This window comes from Chiloscyllium plagiosum, chromosome 20 (assembly GCF_004010195.1).
Source record: "Chiloscyllium plagiosum isolate BGI_BamShark_2017 chromosome 20, ASM401019v2, whole genome shotgun sequence".
NCBI lineage: Eukaryota > Metazoa > Chordata > Chondrichthyes > Orectolobiformes > Hemiscylliidae > Chiloscyllium > Chiloscyllium plagiosum.
In genome coordinates, this window is record NC_057729.1 from 27166719 (window position 1) to 27191348 (window position 24630).

At 40.5% G+C, this 24630-nt stretch overlaps 1 protein-coding gene across 9 annotated transcripts in view; it reads right to left on the minus strand.

Moving 5' to 3' along the window:
- The window catches only part of LOC122560108 (extracellular sulfatase Sulf-2-like), a 303645-nt gene that overhangs the window by 22789 nt on the left and 256226 nt on the right, over nt 1–24630 (minus strand). For 8 of the 9 annotated variants that reach the window (XM_043710351.1, XM_043710353.1, XM_043710348.1 and 5 more), the window contains 5 exons: nt 11266–11473; nt 8050–8278; nt 6687–6783; nt 5561–5655; nt 158–223 (listed from right to left, as the gene is read on the minus strand). In XM_043710351.1, coding sequence (XP_043566286.1) covers nt 158–223; nt 5561–5655; nt 6687–6783; nt 8050–8278; nt 11266–11473 — 695 coding nt within the window. The remainder of the gene's footprint in view (nt 1–157; nt 224–5560; nt 5656–6686; nt 6784–8049; nt 8279–11265; nt 11474–24630) is intronic. The other variant, XM_043710356.1, reaches the window with a different exon arrangement.

A 24630-nucleotide genomic window follows, 5' to 3' on the forward strand; every position in this document is an offset into this window, starting at 1 on the left:
GTTAAAGTGGGGTGATGGAGTGCAACAGTTTTCTAATTACATAAACCCTAAAATAAATGAGAGCGGAGAACTACAAATTTGATTTGCAAAGAATCGGATGTTCTGGAAAATGTCACTGGACTCTTGGGACCTCTACATTAGCATACTTCTTACTTACTTGAAGGGATGATTAGCTCCTTTGTGCTTGAGCTTTCCTTTCATTCCCTTATGTTTAGAGGGAAAACTATGACAAAGAACATAAAGAACATAAAGAAAATGGCAAAAGGTATTTTAGAAGCAATGTAATTAAATATGTAAACAGTTAATCTTTACAAGTATCATCAATCTCTTTTCCCCAAAAACTATACTTAAAGAGTACTTAATTAAAGGTTATGGATGCCATTAGAAGCTGTATGTTACTGTGACCTACACCTCTCCAGCAATGTCTATTGTAAACACTTTGAAATGAGATTGAACAATGTAAGTCCCCTTACATCAACTTATCAAATCCCAGTCACCATCACCAAGTTTTCTTAAAATCATTTCCATCAGAAAGCATGGTTGAACACATGATTACCAGTAATGTACTAGTTGAGAGCTCACTAATGGTTTTAAGATCCTGCAAATGTCCATCATCACTATTCTTTTTAAAAAAAAATCTAAAGTTGTCTCCTTTTACCAGGTGAAAACAGAAATGCATAAGAAATATGTGTAGCAATAGATTAAGCAGTGCCTTGACCTTGCTCCACCATTTAAATATGAACATGGCTGATTATCTACCTCAAGTCTGTTTTCCTGCTGTATCCTTTGATCTCCTGAAAGATGAAGATGGACTGATAGATTCCAAAATATAATCACTGAAGAAATATCAACAAATCTCTGGAGCAGACTACTTTAAAGATTTGTAACTTCTTCTCAGTTCACTCCAAAACAATCAACACATTATCCCTGTAGCTGAGCCTCCAAGTCTAGATTCTGAAGTCACAGATAATGACCTCAATATCAACCTTGTCAAACTCTTACAGAATCTTTTAACATTCATGCAAATCAGCTCTCATTCTTCTAAACTCTCAGTTCAATCATTACAGGACAAATCACTTATCTCAAGAGTCAAAATATCAAACACTGACTGTACCATCCTCAAGTCAAACATACTCTTCCTTAAATAAGATGACTCAAAAATGCATAGAATATTCTCAGTTTGATCACACCAAGGCCCAATATTATTCTACCAAAACTTCTTTCTTCTTGTTATTCAATACCTTGTCATAAAAGTCAACATTCAGTCGTTTTAAATGCTTGCTGTACCTATGTCTGTGTTACTTGGGAAAATTCAGCCTCTGAGCATCAGCTTTTGAGCATTTCATGCCTTTTAAAATATTGCTCTGTTTATCTATTCATATGACCAAAATGAGTAACTTCACACTTCTTCACTTTATACTCCATGGGTCACTTTGTTGCCCACTTATTCAAGCTGGAGAAAGTGAGGACTGCAGATGCTGGAGATCAGAGCTGAAAATGTGCTGCTGGAAAAGCGGAGCAGGTCAGGCAGCATCCAAGGAACAGGAGAATCGACTGAAGAAGGGCTTATGCCCGAAACGTCGATTCTCCTGTTCCTTGGATGCTGCTTGACCTGCTGCGCTTTTCCAGCAACACATTTTCAGCACTTATTCAAGCTGTCTAGATCTCTTTACAGTATGTCTTCTCCAAAACTTACATTCTACTTGTTTTCATATAGTCAACAAACCTAAATACACTACTCTTTGTGACTTCAGAGCTATTAATATAGATCATGAATAGATGAGGTTCTAAGACAGACCTTGGTGACACTCCACTAGTTCAAGACTGGCTGCTTGAAAATGTTCCATTTATCCTTACCCTGTGCTAATCAATCCTCCACAGCATTACTCCCAAATCTAAGAGCCCTTATCTTGTGTATTAACCTGTGTGTGGGGCATCTTACAGAGTACCTTTTGAAAATCTAAATATATTGCAACTACCATGTCCCACTTATGTATCCGACTTACTATATCTGTGTGTAAAAAAATAAGCCTGTCAACCAATTTCTCATTCATACAATTAGGTTGCCTCTATCTAATAAATCACATTTTAAGAAAAAAAAATTGCTTATGTTCAAACGAGCTTTGCCTAAAGGCATGTCCATCATCCAATGTCTGTTGATGTTTTATCTTGAGGCGGTCTCCTTGGCAAATTCCTCAGTGGCAGTTTTGCATTGGCTTTCACTCTCAGGGACAAGGTAAGGAGGTATGTCCCAGCACCAGCTCAGAAAGAATGGGAGTCAAACTCGATTGTTGTCATTGTTCTGAACCACACTTAGCCATACAACCAAATGAGCTAACGGCCTCCAAGTGTGATATTAAACCTTCCTTAACAATAGATTCCAATGTTTGGCTTATGATTGATACAAGGCTAATTGGTCTGAAGTTCCCTTTTTATGTTTTCCCTTCTCCTCTGAACAGCAGTGTTAAATGTATTAACTTCCAAACCATCAGGACTATTTTAGAATCTAGTACATTTTGGAAAATCATAACCAGAGCATCCATACTCTCTGTGGGTTAGAATCCTAGGATGTAAGCTATAAGATCCTAGGAAGTTTGGCTCATAGCCCCTTACGTTTCTCCAATTTTTCCTCTGGTGATGTTGATTAGTTTGTCTTCACCACTCTTATTAGCTCCTTGTCTACCATTTGTTTTGGTATATAATTTCTGTTTTCGAGGAAATATTATTTTCTCAACATCCCTATCCTTTCCACATTCCCCTTAAATATTTCCTATCTCTGCGCTCTAAAGATCCAACATTTATTTATCCTCTTTTTTTCCTATACCTGTGAAATCTCCAACACTATTTTTATAATGACAAGTATTCTCTCAATTCTATATACTTTTTTTGTTAAGAACTTTTTTGGTAGCCCTTTGCCAGTTTCTGAATTATTCCCAATCTTCAGGCTTACTATAAACATTATTAACCTCTTCATTTGATACTTTCTAATCAACATGTTACTACACATCTCTAGAGTAGGTGAATCTTGAACATGAGCATCCCAGTCTAGAGATAGGGATACTACCACTGCACCACAAGAGCTCCCAAACCTCTTCTTTTCAGTTAATACTAATCTTAACTTTTCTGACAAGTTACGGATGGGTCTCTCTCTCTCTTTCTCACACACTGATAATTTGCTACTTAGCGCAATATATTCATATTGAACATTTTCAAAGAAACGTTTCCTACTTTTTTTAAAAATCAGAGTACATTTTAATTTATTCACCAGATCAAACATGGATAGTTCTTCACTTCGTACCTACAGTATCAGCTCTGATTAAAATTCTTGTTTTGGACTGAAGGACATTGCTTTCAAATCTAACTGGTAGCATCTTTCATCTGACAAGGCAAGCAGGAAAATGGCAAGGGCAGAAATTCACACCATTTGTCACCTTCCTGGGTGTGGAAATATTGGAGTCAGCAAGGTGAATTGCCTAAAAGTAGCAGGTAGCTAATATACCTAGCTACAGGCCTATATTGCAATTTGCTAGTTGGTCTCTGGATTCTTAGTGCACTGGGCAACAGGCTCCTCTGGCTGTACCGTCCAAACCCACAGACACAATGGTCGCAGTTGCGTTGAAACACAATTGCCCACAAGTTGCCCTCCAAACTTCACCCCATCCTGACGGAGAAGAAGATCACCTTCCTTACTTGTCACTGGGTTGATATCCTGGAACTCCCTTCCTCACAGCATTGTGCATACCCCTACGCCCAAGTACTGCAGTGTATACAGGCACCTCTTTCTCCAGGGTAATTAGGTAAGGAATCCTGGTCTAGCCTACGATACCTACATCCCAATAATGAATTTTTAAAAAGGGTGACCTGGCCATTAATTCTATTTTTAAATTTGGAGAGGGGGGTGCCTCCACCTTGAGACATCCTGTCTTCCTGTTAAATGAAAAATTAGCCTGTCACTTCTTCAGTGCTATTGGTCCTCTAGCCTTCAGCGCCCACCCGCCTTGCTTCATTCGATGGTTCAGCTCGCTGGCCAGTAATTGGCCACTCTGGGGAAAGTCACAGGAGGAGTTATTGATCCACATAGAATGTGGACTTCTGATTCCCATCTGACCTCAATGCCAAGGTCCCAAAGCCCAGAAGGAAAGTCCAGCCCATTACAGAATTCAAATACTTTTGTTTTATAAATTAAATCAGAGCTGAGTACTTATGTTTTAGCATTCCTGGTCCCATAAGTAAAATACATTTATCAATACCACCTGGGGTTCAAAATACACAGAACCAACCCACTGTGACCACCGCTTACCCCTGCTCCTGACACTGTCCAAGAATGACAAGTGGTGGGAGGTCACCTAATACATTGGCTAACCAGTAAAATACTAAGAAGTGCAAATTAGAAAACGGGAGGTTAGAGTGCAGAAACGATGGAACAGGCCAGCAGAAAGTGCAATCAGCTTGCAGCATGGTGGCTAAGTCATTAGCACAGCTGCCTCACAGCACCAAGGTCCCAGGTTTGATTCCAGCCTCTGGCGACTGTCTGTGTGGAGTTTGCACATTCTCCCTGTGTCTGTATGGGTTTCCTCCCATAATCCAAAGATGTGCAGATTAGGTGGATTGGCCACAATTAATTGCCCATAGTGCACAGGGATATGCAGGTTAGGTGACTTAGCCATGGTAAATGTGGGGTTACAGGGTCTTTGTGGGATGCTGTTTGGAAGATTTCTGCATACTCGAAGGGCCCCCTTCTGCACTGTAGGGATTCTATGATTCTAGATATTTCATGATCCTCCATTAGTTTAAAAGGTGGCTTTCTTCAGAGATTTTCTAGACCTATTCCACTGTTAAGTATGTGATGTACTAAATGTACAGACAGCTTTATAAAGAGACCAGACTAATTAAACTCCCAACTCTGGGAATTCTCTCCAAGTCACTCCTTCCCCCGCTACACCAGTCTGGCCAAGTTTGGGAATTCTGAGGATCTGCCTGAAACAAATCCTGGCTGAGACCAATAACAAAGGCCAGTATCCGGCACATTCAAGTCACAGCAAATTTCTACTTCCTTCACTGCACTCCTGGCAGACACTGGCTGTAGGCCTCTCTGCGCAGCAGAAACTGGGGTCTATTTAACTAAATGAGGCCTGCATTACAATTTTGTATCATCTAGTGGTCACACGCAATTTTATAAGGTGAACTTATCATATACTTATAAGTAATAAGTTATAAGTTAAGACAAACCCATCACAGTCGACTCTTAGTACTGTTTTTTTATAGCTATGGCTGTCATTTTAGTTCAACTCTCACTTTTCTATTCTCAGCATAGGACACGCTAGGTACAACCAAATGAAAGATATACTACTACAAAGAGGGTGGTAGTGGCAGCAGGAAGCGGTGAGAGAAACTTATTTATTGACAATCACATGCTATCATTTTTAATGGCAAATAATAATCCATCACCCAAAATGTCTTATGATGTTGAATATATTTGGGAAATCCATATAGAAGTTAATATATGGAAAGAAGACTATCCTAATGACACAATGAAGGAAGCTGCAATTCCGAAACGAACCTCATCCTGGAACAGTCACATTCTTCAGGTCTTTTTTTCTTCAAGTGACCCCTGACCTCTCGTAAATTCTTTATTTTAGTTTGAAGTGTTTCAATCTAAGGACAGAGGTAAAGGGAGGATTATCTGCTTATAGCGTTCAACCACTGAAAATAAGCTTTCATGGGGTGCAGATTGTACAAAGCAAACTTCTATTTATTACATTTAAAACAATGTGCCAGTCCTCGGATAAAATAAGAAAACCTGAAACAATGCAAAAGTCAGTCAACTCATCAAACCCACAATTTCCACCAGACCTTGCTGGGTTTATCCAGATGTGTAACCTATGCATGTAATTTAATTGAGAGCAGGAATAGCTAGAGGTTGCATTAATGAGGAAGTACTCATGAAAATTCTTCCCCAAAGCCCAGAGGTAATCGAACAAAAGCCTCAAGACCTCAGTTTAACAATGGCAAACTACATCACTCAACACTGACTGCAATCCACAAGCATCATTCCAGGTTCCCCAGTAAGATTAGGTTAATATGGTACCAGACAGCATTTTATCATCCTTATCAAAACTTATAACCTTTGATCCAGCTCTTCATCAAGTATTCATCTAGCTCCTTTTCAAATGTGTAAATGACATAGCATTAACTGTTCGGAGCTTATTCCATGTATCTACTGCTCTGTGGGGAAAAAAAAGACACCGCATAACTTAAATCTTGCTTGAGGCTTGCTCTCTTTGTACTTGCTCTCTGGTAAAACTGTCTGGTTCATATATTTTGAAGTGTGGAATTTTTTTTTCACTGAAGTTATTTGCTGTGTTAATTTCTAAAGTTGTTAACATAATTGACAATTTGATAGTAATACTTGAAAATGTAAATCTAATTGTTCAACATAAAAATTAATGTTAATTGTAAATCAACAATTTATCTTGGACAAAAACAGAAATTGCAGTATCATTTAGATAATTTACAAATGAATTATAATTTTTCTTAACAAAAACATTTTGAACTACAAATTAGGCAAGGAAAGAATGATTTAATATTAATACTCAGTTAATTTGAACCATTTAAATTATTTACATTTTTCATTGGTTTGGTAAATTTCCACGTGAAGTATACCACTAATGATTTCTCTAACTAACCTCGTGATCAATGTGTAACTTATGATCCTTCCACGCTTGAAGTGATTTGTACAGATCTCTGTTACATTGAACAGTTTCATTGGCCAATATATAGCACCTATGATAAGAACAAAACAGTTGTTTGTGCAGTTCCCTGCTATTAACACATATTTGTTTTGTGTTGCAACAATTAAAAATATTGTGGCAGTCAATTGAAAAGCATCATAACAACAATGTGTGTATATACATATCACTCAAAGGTGGTTCACTGGAACATTAGAGGGGCGGGGCTCAAGGGCGGAGGAGCGGGAAATGGAGGAGATGCGGTGGAGAGCATCGTCGATCCAATCGCCACCAGGACAGAACCTCACTGGTCCTCACCTACCACCCCACCAACCTCCATATACATCGTATCATCCGTAGTCATTTCCACCACCTCCAAACGGACCCCACCACCAGGGATATATTTTCCTCCCCTTCCCTATCAGCGTTCCGAAAAGACCACTCCCTCCGTGACTCCCTCATCAGGTCCACACTCCCCAACAACCCAACCTCCACTCTCGGCACCTTCCCCTGCAACCGTAAGAAATGCAAAACTTGCGCCCACACCTCACCCCTTACTTCTCGCCAAGGCCCCAAGGGATCCTTCCATATCGGCCACAAATTCACCTGCACCTCCACACACATCATTTACTGCATCCGCTGCACCCGATGTGACCTCCTCTATATTGGGGAGACAGGCCGCCTACTTGCGGAATGTTTCAGAGAACACCTCTGGGACACCCGGACCAACCAACCCAACCATCCGTGGTTCAACACTTCAACTCCCCCTCCCACTCCACCAAGGACATGCAGGCCCTTGGACACCTCCATCGCCAGACCATAGCAACACGACGGCTGGAGGACTACTCCCCTGCACCCTCCTCCCTACCTTTTATCTTAGCCTGCTTGGCACACTTTCCTCATTCCTGAAGAAGGGCTCATGCCCGAAACGTCGATTCTCCTGCTCCTTGGATGCTGCCTGACCTGCTGCGCTTTTCCAGCAACACATTTTCAATGGATGTCAAATAATCAATCTGATAATTCAGGGCTTGTGGAGGAGTTGAAAGAAGCAGTGGTAAGATGATGTTGCCAAGAAACATCTTCTAAAGGATAAGTGATAGATCCTCAGAGGACACCAGTATAATGGTGCCCCCCCCCCCCCGCCCCGAGATAGGAACAGAAGCTGTTGTAGGAGAGTCTTTTGTATTAGATAATTAAGAATGGAATAAGGCCATTGCAGCCAAGTGATGTCACTGAATGCATTACAATAAATGGTACACAGATCACCTTTTTTGGGGAATAGAGGTCAATTAAACAAATGGGGATAAATGCTGCAACTTACTTATGTGTGACTTTAATTGAACTTGGCACAATTAGTTCATTGCTGTTTTCAGTGCCACTGCTTTCACCCATATTCTCCTCTTCCTCATCAGCCACATCATGGAGTTTAGTGACGTTCTTTTGCACAACTGGATCAAATCCTTCATCGAGATCCAGATCATAGACTTCTCCTTCAAGTTCAACAGATACTGAACGGATTGACCTATTTCGTATGTAGCTTTGCTTAAATTCTGAAAATAAATACAAAAACACTTAAAATAGGATCGCGGAGATAAGTGATGTACTTTTGAATCTGTAATGAGCAGACATCAGAGCTTGAAAAACTGAAGTCCTAAACTGCAATTGCAGTCAAATGTGATTACAGATTGGAATGTAAGAGGACTTGATGCAGGGCAAGATTTCACAAGCCTTCACCAGACATATTCTCTGGAGGAGAGGGCGGGAAGATAGGGAGGGTCCACGTTAAATGTTAAGTCCACTAGCCCCCCATCTATCCAATGCACATACTCAGAGCAGGGGGCTGGGGAATGGAATTTCAATTGTGGATGTCTGGCCCACATTAGGGGCACCACACAAGATGAAAGCTACCTGCTTTTCAAAACTCGATTCCCCACCCCTACCCTTTACATCCCCACTACCTCTGCTTTTTACCTGCCTCCCCACAATGCCCCCTCGAGTTCTAGGACTCCTCACCACCTGAAGCCCCCAGGATTAACATTTCTTGAACAGCCAGCCATTTTCCCTGTACTTCTCCTTGCAGTCCAACGACTGAGCTCTGGCGCTGTCAGGACTGTTGGAACTCCTGGTCACTTCAATTAGCCAAGGACTTCCCAGGATGAGATTTCCACCAACTAAGAGATAGAATTCCCACCATCAACCACTTTGCCTGTCATCCCCACCCCAACTCCCTAAGGAGGGGCTTCTATAGTGCATGTCAGTTCCCTGTTGATTTTACTTCCTAGGAGCTGGGTACAAAATACAGAGTCACCCATCTGACAAAGAAATGGTCCTGCATTGAGAAATTACTAATTGTGGAGTGTATATAGAGGGACCCACTGCCTACATTCATTCTTTTAACATGCACTTCAAAATAACATTTGCCTAGTCATGGGCAGATATGACACCCACCTGTAATGTTACCAGCTGGCTCATTACCAACATTTCAAAACTCAAGACAGGATTTTCTGCTGCCATTCTGTCCAACATTGAGCTAATTTGGGGTTATCAATAGTGAAAAACCATACCACTGACCAGCACCATTTGCGATCCTTTTCTCCATAAATTATATTGAACTTATCTACTTGAATATGGGCATGTCTGTTAAACATGGTGGTAACGAGGGATGACTTTAGCCATGCTATCTCTGGACTATGGAACCATGGTGAGACACCCAGTTTTGCTTGGTCTAGAAAAGGGGACCTAAAACTGTAAAATAAGTAATACGTAAAGCATTATGGGGCATCTCATAACATCTTCATGAATTCTAAACTATGAAGAACTTCACAATTCAACACCCACTCCTCCCTTCTATCCCCCTTCCATCTTTGCTTCTGCCAACTTTCCTTAAAAGAAAATTGATATTCTGGACAGTAACAAGCTACAGGGAGAGAAACAGGGAATCAGATACTGGATGTTCAGACAGGCATTGCGCCTAATATGCTGCTTTTTACAAGCGTCCCTACAGCATAGTTCATCAAATAAACTAAAGCCATTTATTTTAGCGTCAAAGGATTCCTACTTGTGCTGTATGCAGATTTGTCTTCAAAATCTTGTGCTTTGCAAAATAGAGAACTGACCCATTAGGAAAAAAAAAATTGAGATCAACTGAAGGAAATAAAAGGGCATGGTAAAGTTAAAAGGATAAAAGTAGATTAGATTTTTTTTTAAAATGGAAAGACGAACAGAGGAGTTTGAAAAAAAAAGCAACATCTATACATGAGGTAGCGTGGGCTGACCATTTACTGAAAATAGAAAATAAATAAAACAAAATGGTGAATGCAAGAAGAGAATTGAAGGGAGGGGAGGCAGATGAATCTGCTTGTTACTTAGTTAACGGTGTGATACATCTCTAGGTTCTTTTTCCTACTGTTATTGCTGCCAAAGATAACCACTAGACGTCACTAGAATACAGCAATACACAGCTACAGAAAAGCAATTATATTTATTCTGTTGAGCATCTCATGTTTCCTGAGCTGCTAATTATGCAGAAGAAGGGCTTTACATTTTTCAATATGAAATAACTAGAATATTCTTTTTCATTTTAAAAAGCACAATTATACATTGGAAATTGAAAGCTAGTTTCAATGTTTGAGGTGGGTGATGAAAATCGGAGCTTCAGAAGCTAACATACATAGCAATCTGACTGCTCTGTTTTCTTCTCCCACCTCCACTCCCAGAGCACTAGGCCTTATAGATTTAAACTCCTGGGACACAGTTAAATGCTCAACCCTGACTCAGGTCAAATATCAGCTGGCAGGAGTCAAAACTTATTGGGATCACAGGGGTTAATTGGCATGGGGTGGCTTTAGGAATAAGCTATTCTGTTCATACTACCATTGGAGTCATAGTGAGTCACAAATGCATCGAGTCATAGAGCACAGAAGAGGCCTTACAGTCCATCAAGTCTACCTTCATTATCTACATTAATCCTACTTTCCAGCACTTGGCCCAAAGCTTTGAATGTTAAGACATTTCAAATGCAGGTACTTTTCAAAGGCTGAGAGTTTTGCCCTCCCAGGCAATACGTTTCAAATTCCTATCACCCTCTGGGTGAAAAACATTTCCTGCAATCTCCACTAAAACACCCATTCTTCACCTTAAAGTTATGCCCCTCATAATAAAGGGGAAGAGCTGTTTCCTATCCACCCAGTCCATGTCTCTCATAATCTTATACACCCTCAGTCTTCTGTGCTCTAAAGAAAACACCTCACACTTATCAAACCTTTATTGTGAAAATGCTCCAATCCAAGAAAAATCCTGGTAAATCTCCTTTGCACATTGTCCAGCGCAATCACTTCCATTCCTTAGATTAATCTTACATGAATTCAGGACATATATTTCCACTTTTTAAATAAGGTATACACCTCAGTGAGATTATTTTGCTGTAAGGTAAGCTTTCCCAAGTCCCAAGCAGTTGTCAAATTTTTAAAATGACAAGACCTACTAGGAAATGCTGCCGTTTTGCCTTAATTTTATGCAGTATATGCCAATGACTTACTTTGCTTGGACAAAATGGTCTGTTTCTGTCGAGCTGCTGTATTAATTTTGGATCCATTTTCTTCACAATCACAATCTCCTCCATCACCGTTGTAATACTTGGACTGGAAGCGATTAGACCTCCTCTTCTCAGATGCTGCTGTGACAGCCATTCCTTTGCACTTATGAAGCCGAAGCTTTCCAGTGGAATCTTCCACACACTGCCATTTCTAGAAAAATTACCACTTTGTTAGATTGTAGCAAATTTCCAGAAAAGAATGAAAATCATCAAACTTGTGAATGACACACACTGCTCCAACTCTGATACTTAAAAATTGAGATCCACATGTTCATTTCCAAGCATTAGTGTTTTTTGTAAAAAACTCTGGGATACCTGTGGCAGTAAACTACATAGATTTTTGTTACTGGAGAAAAAAAAGCATTGAAACATTGGGCTGCATAAATCAATGGTTTAGTTTTCACAGGAATGGAGAGGAAATGAAATAATACATCAAGTCAGGTTTCTTTTCTGCTTTAGATTCTATCGAGCAAACATTCCTAAGTGTTTGTGGTTTGCGGTCTAATAGCTTCTGTAGTTAAATTTTTTGATGATAATTATTATCTGGGTTTTTGTAGGAAAAAGAGTGACTGGTATAATGACTGCTGGGCTGATGAAGCAGCATTTTTTTTTACTACTTGAGGGAAGGAAAGATAAATCTGAGAGGTGTATGTATCAATTTAAAGGTGACATGGTTACCCAGCGCACTGTTCCATTAAAGAGCTAAGTGGATTTATGTACAAACTGTTTATACAAATTCATTGAGTGATTTTCCAGTCAGCTGTCCAACTGGAGAAAAATATTTGTCTGAAAGATGGGACAAAAGTCAAAATTATGAAAATAAGACTCTCCTCAAAACAAATTTCAAAATTTCAAATTTGAAAATAAGTGTTTGACATCCTTTTCAGGAAGTGACTGATGTAACATGATCCAGAGAAATACAGTTCACTAGACTGTGAGGAAAAGAAAACAATTGCAGGAGACTAAAATTTTACTTGATTTTGATTAAGTACATTGTGATCCAACTTTTAACACACATGTACACAGCATTCCACTTATCTTATGCTTTACATTGAGAGACTAATTAGATCATCCTAACTTTTATCCTAGCTCATTTTCTAAGTGCAAGTATTGACTAAGTTCCTGAGGCATTCCCATGTCTAGTGGCACAAGCCAGACAGAGCATATGCTTTTGTTTGTTTCGATAGCTAGTTTCTCCTGGAACAAATTACTAGCCTGTTGTCAGGAGTTATAGTTTGAGATACATCGAGCATGGCTAACCAGGAGACTGTCCTATTCTTACCATCTGACTAAGCATATTGGAAGACTTTACAGGTTGATAATCTGATGGAAATGTTATGAGCAGAAATTTCAAGGGTTTTAAGTGGGAATCAAACCCAGGCCTTCTGGTTCAGAAGCAAGGGCACACACCCACTGTGCCAATGATCTCCTTCCTACCCCACATATAACTAAATAGAATACTCAGCCCAAAACCACTGATTGCAATAAGGTTACTTTGTGCAGCCTGCTCATTTGAATGATTTTGGCATTCACCAAGAGCAATCTGTGGTATTCATTGTCTGGATATATCAGCAGGAAGTCTACATCATGCATGGCTACCACCATGGAACTTAAAGTTAGCCCGTGTCATTTAAAAGAGGTGGAGAGTTGTGGTTGGAGCAATCGCTTACACTCACGACTTGGGAAAGGGTGACGGATGACACAACAGGGCAGAAGGCAGGCCCCAAGTTGTTTGAATGCTACACTGGAGGCCTTGGTGCAGGAGGTGGAGTGTATCAGATGGGAAAGGCAGCCCTCGAGTCACAAGAACTAAAGGCAGGGAGATCAGACAGTTGCAGAGATCAATGTCAAAAGAGTCAAGCCATGACGATCTAGATGCAATGACAGCAGATGCTCAAAGATTTCAAGAGTGGCTAAGGTTAGTGAATGCATCTTCAAATTCCATATCCCAATGGGTTGGGTCAGTCATTGCTTAGATCACCACGCTCCCAACATTCAGCAAACAACAATCTCCATTTACAACTCTTAACCAATATTCATTGGTCTCACCTCTCATTCAGACACTCAGCATTGCAGTGACTCTAAACCACATTTCTTTATTCAATAGCTGCATCTGCTGACACCCCAAGGCACAGTAGCACCAAAATCTCAGAATTTCTTTTCAGTAAGGAGTGTTAAAACCCAATGAAAAGCAAAAATAATGATAAAGAACATTACTTGATGAAAACAACTTTTAAGCAAGGTCTTTTTTTTGTAATTAGCTTTATATTGCACAAGTGCAAGTCTGAAAATAAAGAGTCTGTGTCGCTGAAATTTATTGAGCATTGGTATCAGGAGATACTACAATGCTGGCATGGGACATGGGCATCACTGGCCAGTTTTTTGGGTGGTTTCTAATTGCTTGGGTTGTGATGGTCAGCTTGCTTCTAGAAGCCACAGGACAAGGACTGCAACAACTCAAAAAGTTAGCAGATATCAGCTCAAGGTAACTAGGGACAAACAATTGCCAATTTTTCTAACAATGCCCATATCTCATGGCCAATTTTTTTTTTAAAAAGGATTGTGAATGGGGACTTCAGGTTCATCCTCATCTTCAAGCTGTGCCTTATGCTACTAATTCACAGTTACCCCTCCCCACGTAGCTAGCAGGAAAGACTGCTTCTTCATGATCAAAAACGTGTGCTGTAGACCACAATGAAATAAAAGCCCTACTACTGGGATTCACTTGAGCTGTGCTGGGAGCAGCTGTGTTTCAGCATGCCAATTGCTGCTCTATTACATCTAGTGGCAACAAGGCTTTCAATGTATGCATGCTGGGCATGAGAGAATTTCATGCTGGACACATCAGTCATGTCATCAGTGGACAGTGCTTCAAGGTCACCCTTTTGGTTTATCCTGACAGCTCAAATGCAGCAGGCACAGAAGCCTGCTATAGAATAAAGGTATCACCAGTGTTGGCTTTGGTCACACACCTGATGAAGTGAGATCCCTTTCTGTTCCAGTTGAGAGCACACTTGACATATGGTAGTTACACAATGACGTACTGTGGTCAATATCACCTGTGCTTTGGGAGATTGGAATACTAATAAAGCCATACACTTTTGCTGCTTACCTGGTTTCGCAAGTGTGAATGAACTATGGTTATCCCCCTTTGATTAGACAGGTTAGTGACCTCCCTTGCACAACAAGTGATGGAAAATTACAAGATGTTGCAAACACTTCCACCACCAAGCTGGAAGGAGTTCAGTATATATAAGTTCATTAAAAGCCACAATTACTTCACAATGCTATTACCAGCCTTATACTGCAGTGAAATTGTATTTGTGACCACAGCAGGTAACAGGTTCCAGGGAGAATATTCTTACTGAAGGATGAAATCCCACACATCACTTCGCTTATATTCAGGTAGAATAACTATTTCAAAAAGCTTGGTAGACAATTCCCACTGTTGAGAGTCACTCCTTCTTCCAGCAGTTTACCCTACTCTATGTGACCTCTGTTCATTATTTATGTCATGCCATGCTTCAAGGAGAATCCCTACTAGTACAGCCATAACTGGGATCAGCCGTTTTGTACAGGAGTCTTAGGCTCAGCAAGCTTCTGTCTGCACCTCCCACAATGTAAATTTTCACATCTAATTCCAGAAAGGATCAAACATTTGTAGAATTGTAGCAACAATCAGAAGAAATTATTGAGTAGTTAATCAGTAAATTGCTGGCAAACTATTTAATTAATGCCGGTGGGGTAGGGTTTGTTATTGCTGCTAAATGTAGCTCAGCTGTACCAGATAGAGGGGGGATATTGTGGAACATTGAACTGCAATACGGCTTTATTAGAGTCAAATCATTACAGTATTCTGATTGATGTTGCAATGTATCTGTTTTGCATATTTCTGATGGATGCCCACTACATGTGATTGTCCCTGCAGCTGTGCCTGACATCATATCATTCACAAGAGTGTACATGCACTACAGTGCCATTTTGGAGCTCTAAGGGCACTTACAGCATGCAAAATATGGATACTAATGAGCGAAATTTCTAATCCAGTATTTACAAATAATGCAAGGGTTTAACAAGACTCAACAGTGTAAGCAGATTTCATCTCAAGTTAAGAATTGATATTCTGCTGTGTTCACTGGAAAATGGTTCTAAAGTGAGAGAGTTAACCTGAGATTTCCATAAGCAGTAAATAAGGACCAAGAATTAATCACCGTATTACCCCTGCATATACAGTGATTGCTAGCTTTTCAAATTAATTGACAGTATTTTGGAGATTACCTGACATATCAATATTTGCTATCTAAAATCAGCGTAGCCACTAACTGGTTCATCTGTCGTCTCATTCCGTTCCATGGTCAGCTGCTATTGAATTGAAACATATTCCTCCATCTAGTCAACCCCATCCCTTGCACTAACATGAAGGTCCACAGTTTTTGCAAATGATAGGTAAGAATTTGAGGGAGCAGTGAACACCCTGGTGCTAAATGTAACAGTGACACCAGTAATTGGCATTAATGGAGGACAGGTGCCTGTTACTGAGCGAGTGGTAAGGACATACATTCCAAGAAGAGAGTCATTTTTAAGAAGAACCAGTAAAGCAAATAGATCAAAAACAATAGGAAATTGATGTCAAGGAAATAGATTGTGAGAGAGTGATAACCTCAAATACAAAATTCATGCGGCTGTTTGTTCTCAACAAGACTCTTGAGATGCAAGAATGAACAAGCTCGGGTTTATAGTGCACATGATGTCAGGATATCGTAGTGTTTTACAGTTAAAATGTTTCTGAAATATAGTCATTTTTCAAAGTATCAACTTTCTGGTGTTGTGCCAGTTTTTCTTTAATTTTAAAAGCTGTTGGTCAGCTTGAATCAGTTTTCCAAGTTGGTACGAGATAAACCCAGACGCCAAACTATGGTCATATCCACCCTCTCAGGTAAACATCCCAGGGCACTATTCAAACAGGAGAAATTCTGGTGTCCTGTTCAAAATACATTAAGGACAAAAGGGTAACTAAGGAGAGAATAGGGCCCTTCAAAGATCAGCAAAGCAGCCTGCGTGTGGAACCACAGAAGATCGGGAAGATACTAAACGAGTATTTTGCATCAGTGTTTACTGTGGAGAAGGACATGGAAGATGTAGAATGTGGGGAAATAGATGGTGACATCTTGAAAAACATCCATATTGCAGAGGAGGAAGTGCTGGATGTCTTGAAATGCATAAAAGTGGATAAATCCTCAGGACCTGATCAGGTGTACACTAGAATTCTGTGGGAAGCGAGAGAAGTGGTTGCTGGGCCCCTTGCTGAGATATTTATATCATCGACAGTCACAGGTGAGGTGCCGGAAGACTGATGTGGTGCCACTATTTAAGAAAGGTACAAAGGACAAGCCAGAGAACTATAGACTGGTGAACCTGCCATCGGTAGTGGGCAAGTTGTTAGAGGGAATCCTGAGAGACAGGATGTACATGTATTTGGACAGGCAAGGACTGATTAGGGATAGTCAGCATGGCTTTGTGCATAGGAAATCATGTCTCACAAACTTGATTGAGTGTTTTTTTAAGTAGTAACAAAGAGGATTGATGAGGGTAGAGCAGTATACGTAATCTATGTGGACATCAGTAATGCATTCAACAAGATTCCTCATGGGAGACTGGTTAACAAGGTTAGATCTCATGGAATACAGGGAGAACTAGCCATTTGGATACAGCACTGGCTGAAAGGTAGGTGGAGGATTGATTTTCAGACTGGAGGCCTGTGACCAGTGGAGTGCACAAAGATGGGTGCTAGGTCCATTGCTTTTCATCATTTATATAAATGATTTGGATGTGAACATTGGTAGTATAATTAGTAAGTTTGCAGATGACATTAAAATTGGAGGTGTAGTTAACAGCAAAGAAGGTTACCTCAGGAGTACAATGGGATCTTGATCAGATGGGCCAATGGGCTGAGGAATGGCAAATGGAGTTTAATTTTGATAAATGCGAGGAGCTGCATTTTGGAAAGGCAAATCAGAGCAGGACTTATACACTTAATGGTAAGGTCTTCAGGAGTGTTGCTGAACAAAGAGGCCTTGGAGTGCAGGTTCATAGCACGTTGAAAGTGGAGTCATAGGTAGATAGGATAGTGAAGATGATGTTTGGTATGCTTTCCTTTATTGGTCAGAGCATTGAGTATAGGAGTTGAGAGATATGTTGAGTCTATACAGGACAATGGTTAGGCCACTTTCAGAATGTTACATGCAATTCTGGTCTCCTCCTTATTGGAAGGATGTTGTGAAACTTGAAATGGTTCAGAAAAGATTTACAAGGATGTTGCCAGGATTGGAGGATTTGAGCTATAGGGAGAGGCTGAACTGGCTGGGGTTGCTTTCCCTAGACCTTCGGAGGCTGAGGGGTGACCTTATAGAGGTTTATAAAATCATGATTCAGAGATGCCGGTGTTGGACTGGGGTGTACAAAGTTAAAAATCACAACACCAGGTTATAGTCCAACAGGTTTAATTGGGAGCACACTAGCTTTCGGAGCGACGCTCCTTCATCAGGTGACAATCACCTGATGAAGAAGCGTCGCTCCGAAAGCTAGTGTGCTTCCAATTAAACCTGTTGGACTATAACCTGGTGTTGTGTGATTTTTAACTTTATAAAATCATGAGGAGCATGGATAACATAAATAGACAAGGTCTTTTCCCTGGGGTGGGAAAGTCCAGAACTAGCGGGCATAGGTTTAGGTTGAGAGGGCAAAGGATAAAAAAGACCTAAGGGGCAACGTTTTCACACAGAGGGTGGTGCATGTATGGAATGAGCTGCCAGAGGTGGTGGAGGATAGTACAATTACAGCATTTAAAAGGCAGCTGGAAGGGTTTACAAATAGGAAGGGTTTAGAGGGATTTGGCTAAGTGCTGGCAAATGGGACTAGATTAGGTTAAAATATATGGTTGGTACGGACAAGTTGGACCGAAGGGTCTGTTTCTGTGTTTTACATCTCTATGACACAATGAGTGTATTTACTTCTCAATGGACATCACAAAAACAGGATACTTTATCAATGTCACATTCCTGCTTGTGGAGCCTGGGGGTCAGGTTAACTCAGTTGGATAGTTGGTTGGTTTGTGAAACAGTCTGATGCCAACAGTGTGGGTTCAATCCCGACACCAGCTGAGGTTACCAGGAAAGGCTGTCCTTCTCAACCTCTTCCCCTCACCTGAGATATGGCGGCTCTCAGGTTAAATCACCAGTCATCTCTCTCTAATGAGAGAGCAGGCCTACGGTTTGGCAAGACTATGGTAAATTGAATTGCTGTAAACAGACTAACACACAGGTTTTTTTAGATTAAACAATGACTTAAACTTCAAAAGTATGTCATTGGTCAAGGTCATTATTGTGACATGGTAATAGAACTCGAGAGTATGCTTACTGTGACGTCATGAAGGTGACATCACTGGGTAGAAATACCAATACGCAAGAGGACATGAAGGTAAACACTCAAAAATAAATTATCTAATGTAACCATAATCTAGATCCCAGATTACCATATCTGATAGTACCGCTTTGTAGAACACCACCAGTCTATGCGCACGCATGACCCTGATTTTCCTGTAGACGGTCATTTTGACAGAGCTCACTGCCCACATGCCACCTGTCTCTCCTCAGCATGCTGCAATGCTCCAGTAAATCACAGCACAAACCGGAGAAGCAACATCTCAGAGTCATACAGATGTACAGTATGGAAACAGACCCTTCTGTCCAACTCGTCCATGCTGACCAGATATCCTAAAATAATCTAGCCCCATTTGCCAGCACTTTCTCTCTAAACCCTTTCTATTCATTCACCCAATCCTTTCTATTCATATATGCCTTTTAAATGTTATAACTGTACCGGCTTCCATTCCCTTTCTCTGGCAGCTCATTTCATACACTCATCAGCCTCTGCATGAAAATGTTGCTCCTTAGGTCCCTTTTAAATTTTTTCCCCTCTCACCCTAAACCTGTGCCCTCTTATTCTGGACTCCCTCACCCCAGTGAAAAGACCTTGTCTAATTTACCCTTTCCATGGCCATCATGACCTTATAAAACTCCATAAGGTCACCCCTCAGCCTCCAATGGTCATCTTCAGTCGAGGTTCTTTACAACTCTCTGGGCTCAATAGCGAGCTCAACACCTTCAAATTGCAAACCAACTCTTATTCCTTCCCTTTCTTTTAGTTATTCTTGTTTTCTGTCACGAGGTCCTCTCTCCCCTCCTCCTAGTTTGGTGGGACTGTCTGTTCTTTCCAGTCTGGCAGTCAGACACACCATTGTTCTGCTGTCCTCACATTCCAATCACTTAATCTGAACTATCCATACCCTTTCTTCCCTAGCACTCTAACCCCTACTCCTCCTCCCCCATGCTGCCCCCTCCACGCTTCACTTCAGCTCTGATGAAGAGTCATCTAGACTCAAAACATTCACTTGCTTTCTCTCCACGGACGCTGCCTTACCCACTGTGATCTCCAGCATTGTTTATTTTCAGTACTGTGTCTGATAGTATTTGGAATTCAAATACAATAAATAGTGTTAGTTTGAAGAATAAGCAGAGACTTTTTTTTAAATTTTGCCTTTTCCTTACACTTTTCTCAAATCTAAAATTCAAATTGCAAACATTGCTTTGGACTTCTGCATTTATATGCCACACAATGTTGTATAAATGCAAATTCTCTCTTTCCTTTAGATTTCCAGAAAACTTCGCATGGAAGGTTACACACAAGCTGAATACTATAGGTATATAAATAAGACTTTACGGTGCATAATGAAGTTGCTGCATGCAAGAAAGGATCTGGCGCTGGATTTGGAGATGCTGGCAGATCGGAAAATACATTGAGTAAAGCGAACCAGATAGTAATTTTGGGATCCCTATCATTTCCAATTTTACAAATTCAACACACAAAATTAAAAGAATAATCAAAGTTGGTTACAGGTTCGCAGATGATACCAAATAACATAGTTGAGTTTGCTAAGTTGCACACAGTGATATTATAACTCAGGGTAAGGAAATTGAAGTGCTTCTTTGCAATTATTCAAGAACCAACTGTACAGGTGCAATAATAGCGGAACACGGACATCTATGGGAAGATGTACTAGATTCATAGAGATGTACAGCATGGAAACAGACCCTTCTGTCCAACCCGTCCACGCCGACCAGATATCCCAACCCAATCTAGTCTCAACTACCAGCACTCGGCCCATATCTCTCCAAATCCTTCCTATTCATATACCCATTTAAATGCCTTTTAAATGTTGCAATTGTACTAGCCTCCACCACTTCCTCTGGCAGCTCATTCCATACACATACCACCCTCTGCAGGAAAAAGTTGCCCCTTAGATCTCTTTCATATCTTTCCCCTCTCACACTAAACCTATGCCCTCGAATTCTGGACCCCCCGACCCCAGGGAAAAGACTTTGTCTATTTACCCTATCCATGCCCCTCATAATTTTATAAACGTCTATAAGCTCACCCCTCAGCCTCCAACACTGCAGGGAAAACAGCCCCAACCTGTTCAGCCTCTCCGATATCTTCTATATCTTCCACGTCCTTTTCCACAGTAAATACTGACGCAAAGTACTTGTTTAGTATCTGCTCCATTTTCTTCGGCTCCACACAAAGGCCGCCTTGTTGATCTTTGTGGGACCCTATTCTCTCTCTAGTTACCCTTTTGCCTTAATATATTTATAAAAACCCTTTGGATTCTCCTTAACCCTATTTGCCAAAGCTATCTCATGTCCCCTTTTTGCCCTCCTAATTTCCCGCTTAAGTATACTCCTACTGCCTTTATACTCTTGATGCATCCTGTCTATACCTGACATATGCTTCCTTCTTTTTCTTAACCAAACCCTCAATTTCTTTAGTTATTCAACATTCCCTATACCTAACAGCCATTTCTTTCACCTTAACAGGAATGTACTTTCTCTGGATTCTCGTTATCTATTCCTGAAGGCTTCCCATTTCCAGCCGTCCCTTTACCTGCGATCATCTGCCCCCATTCAGCTTTTGAAAGTTCTGGCCTGATACAGTTAAAATTGGCCTTTCTCCAATTTAGAACTTCAACTTTTAGATCTGGTCTATCCTTTTCCATCACTATTTTCAAACAAATAGATTTATGGTCACTGCCCCAAAGTGCTCCCCCCCACTGACACCTCAGTCACCTGCTGAGTTATTTCCCAAGAGTAGGTCAAGTTTTGCACCTTCTCTCGTAGGTACATCCACATACGGAATCAGAAAATTGTCTTGTACACACTTAACAAATTCCTCTCCATCCAAACCCTTAACACTATGGCAATCCCAGTCTATGTTTGTAAAGTTAAAATCCCCTACCATAACTACCCTATTATTCTTACAGATAACTGAGATCTCATTACAAAGTTGTTTCTCAATTTCCCTCGGACTATTAGGGGGTCTATAGTAAAATCCCAATAAGATGATCATCCCTTTCTTATTTCTCAGTTCCACCCAAATAACTTTCCTGGATGTATCTCATGGGAATATCCTCCCTAAGTACTGCAATGCTATCCCTTATCAAAAATGCCACTCCCCCTCCTCTCTTGTCTCCCATTCTGCCCTTCCTGTAGCATTTGTATCCTGGAACATTAAGCTCCCAGTCCTGTCCATTCCTGAGCCATGTTTCTGTAACTGCTATGATATCCCGGTCCCATGTTCCTAATCATGCTCGGAGTTCATCTGCCTTCCCTGTTAGGCCCCTTACATTGAAATAAATGCAGTTTAATTTATCAGTCCTACCTTGTTCTCTGCTTTGTCCCTGCCTGCTTGACTCACTTCTGTTCTCAACTGTACCAGTCTCAGACTGATCTCTTTCCTCACGATCTCATTGGGTCCCACCCTCTCACCTTACTTGTTTAAATCCTCCCAAACAGCTCTAGCAAATCTCCCTGCCAGTATATTAGTCCTCTTCCAATTTAGATGCAATCCATCCTTCTTGTACAGGCCAGTTCTACCCCAAAAGAGATTCCAATGATCCAAAAACATGAATCCTTCTCCCACACACTATCTCCTCAGCCATGCATTAATCTGCCTATTCTCCAATTCCTACCTTCACTAGCTTGCAGCACCAGGGGTAATCCAGATATTACTACTCTCTAAGACCTCCTTTTTAAATTCCTGTCTAACTCTCGGTAATCACCCTTCAGAATCTCAATATTTTCCCTTCCCATGTCATTGGTTTCAATGTGTACAATGATCTTCTGCTGGCCCCTCTCCCTCTTGAGAACATTCTGCACCTTCTGAGACATCCTTGATCCTGGCACCAGGGAAGCAACACACCATTCTGATTTTTCGCTGCTGGCCACTCTAACCGATCCATTCGATCTGATAGGGTTCACAATCAACAGCATTTATTGCAGATATAATCCCCAGTAACCCATAAACTCTCCTTAAACTCCCACATCCAACAAGATCATCATATCATTCTACTAAGGGCCATTTTTGTTCCTTCACAATCTACAGACCCAGAAAATAGCATCGTCTTATTCTTCTACAAAACACTGGTCCAGGTTAAATTAATACTTATGGCTTACATTTTAAGTTTAATCAAGAGAGATATCTCAATAAAACATATAATCAAGAAAGAACCCACTCTACTTACTACTGCAGACTTAATGTAAGGCCACCCTTAAAATATCCACTTATCTGTCTCTGTGCTGTGACCTCTCCCAAACAGGTTCCTCCAAAATTAGTTGTGAATTTCACTTTTTGTTCATTTTCCCAGATGTACTCCGATGTCCAGCGATACATGAATTCAAATGGCAAAGGCAGTAACTGTGCAGGTTCACAGCTCTGTCAGTTTCTTTCTCTCTCTCCTGCACTGACCTCATAATGTGCTTCCTTTGTCTATTCCTCTCCCTTTTAAGACTGCTGTTGTTTTGACTATTTTTTTCTTCAAAGTTCCAAAACATGCAACAGCATATAAAACAGTAATTGCTGCTCCTGGAAATAGAGGAAATCACCTCCAAACCTAAAATATCTAAAAATAAAAGGAGTAGCTGTTACAGCCAGAAATTTTTCCCATCCTCCATCTTGGATTATCCAAACTAGATGGGTCAAATTGCCCCCTTCATTGTTACTTATCTGCATGAGTTGAGAATTACGCTACTGTCCTTTAGCAAAGTTGGAATTAACAGACTTTTGCAACAAGGACTGAATTGATGATGTGTTTTACATGTTTGATGGTAAAATGCTGTTTTCAGTATTAGGTTGGGGTTAGGAGTTCTGATCTGTAGGACAGATTCTGAAAATGACTGGACTTCTGAAACAATATCCTTGAAGCTATCTTTGTGTCTGACTGTGACAGTGAAGATTGCCAATATCATGAATTTCTAGTGAACATTAAAAGATATTATTGTTTTTTTTTGACATATGACACTCTCATTCTAGGCAAAGGAAAAAAAACTGCACCTGAAATTTTTCAGTACTTGCAAAATTTTTATTGAAGACATTTCACCTCTGCATTTTTCCCTTGTGCTCTGTGTATTGCTGGCTTTGCTCGTGGTTTACGATTAAATGCTTCCCAGGTGCTGGAACAGCACTGATGGATTATTGCATAGTGAACTGATGAGCTACTGGAGATACATATATCTGTGCTTAATCCTGATGTGCACACATCAGTGCCCAGAGGTTTGTTTGGTGTAGTCCCTGTGCATTTCATGCTTTCAGAAATAATGCGTTTGATCACACTGCCACAAACTGTCACTGACATAAATGCTAAGTAGCATGTCTCCTGGTACCAGACAGCTGTTCCTGTGCACAACATTAATTCATTAGGAGGAATCCAGGAATGGGAAATTAGAACTGTGTGTGGAGATTTGAGATACTAGACTATTCCAACAAGAGCAATGAAGAATAAATGGGGAATAAAAGAAATTTTGAACTGTTGCGTTGTTTTAATAATCTGTGGAGGAAATTGTTATTTTAACTAGTTTAGTTGTTACTGGTGAAATTTAGAAGCCTCATACACCACATCCCAGCTGTGCAACACGTGCATTCATCTGGTGCTGCACTATCCGTTTGAATAGTAAACCTGTATACAATCAATTTGCACATACTGATGGCACATGTTGTGCAGTTCACAGAATGTGTGAAAAATAGACCTCAGAACATCAGCTCTGTCTCTGTGATGTCAATTCCCTTCCCCCAAGGAGGGATCTATTTTTGGTTAAGTCCATCACTACCAGCTGCAGCAATAATTTATATTGCTTTAGTAGTTTCTATTAACAGGGTACAAAACAGAAAATAGGATTGAAAATAATAATTGACAATGTT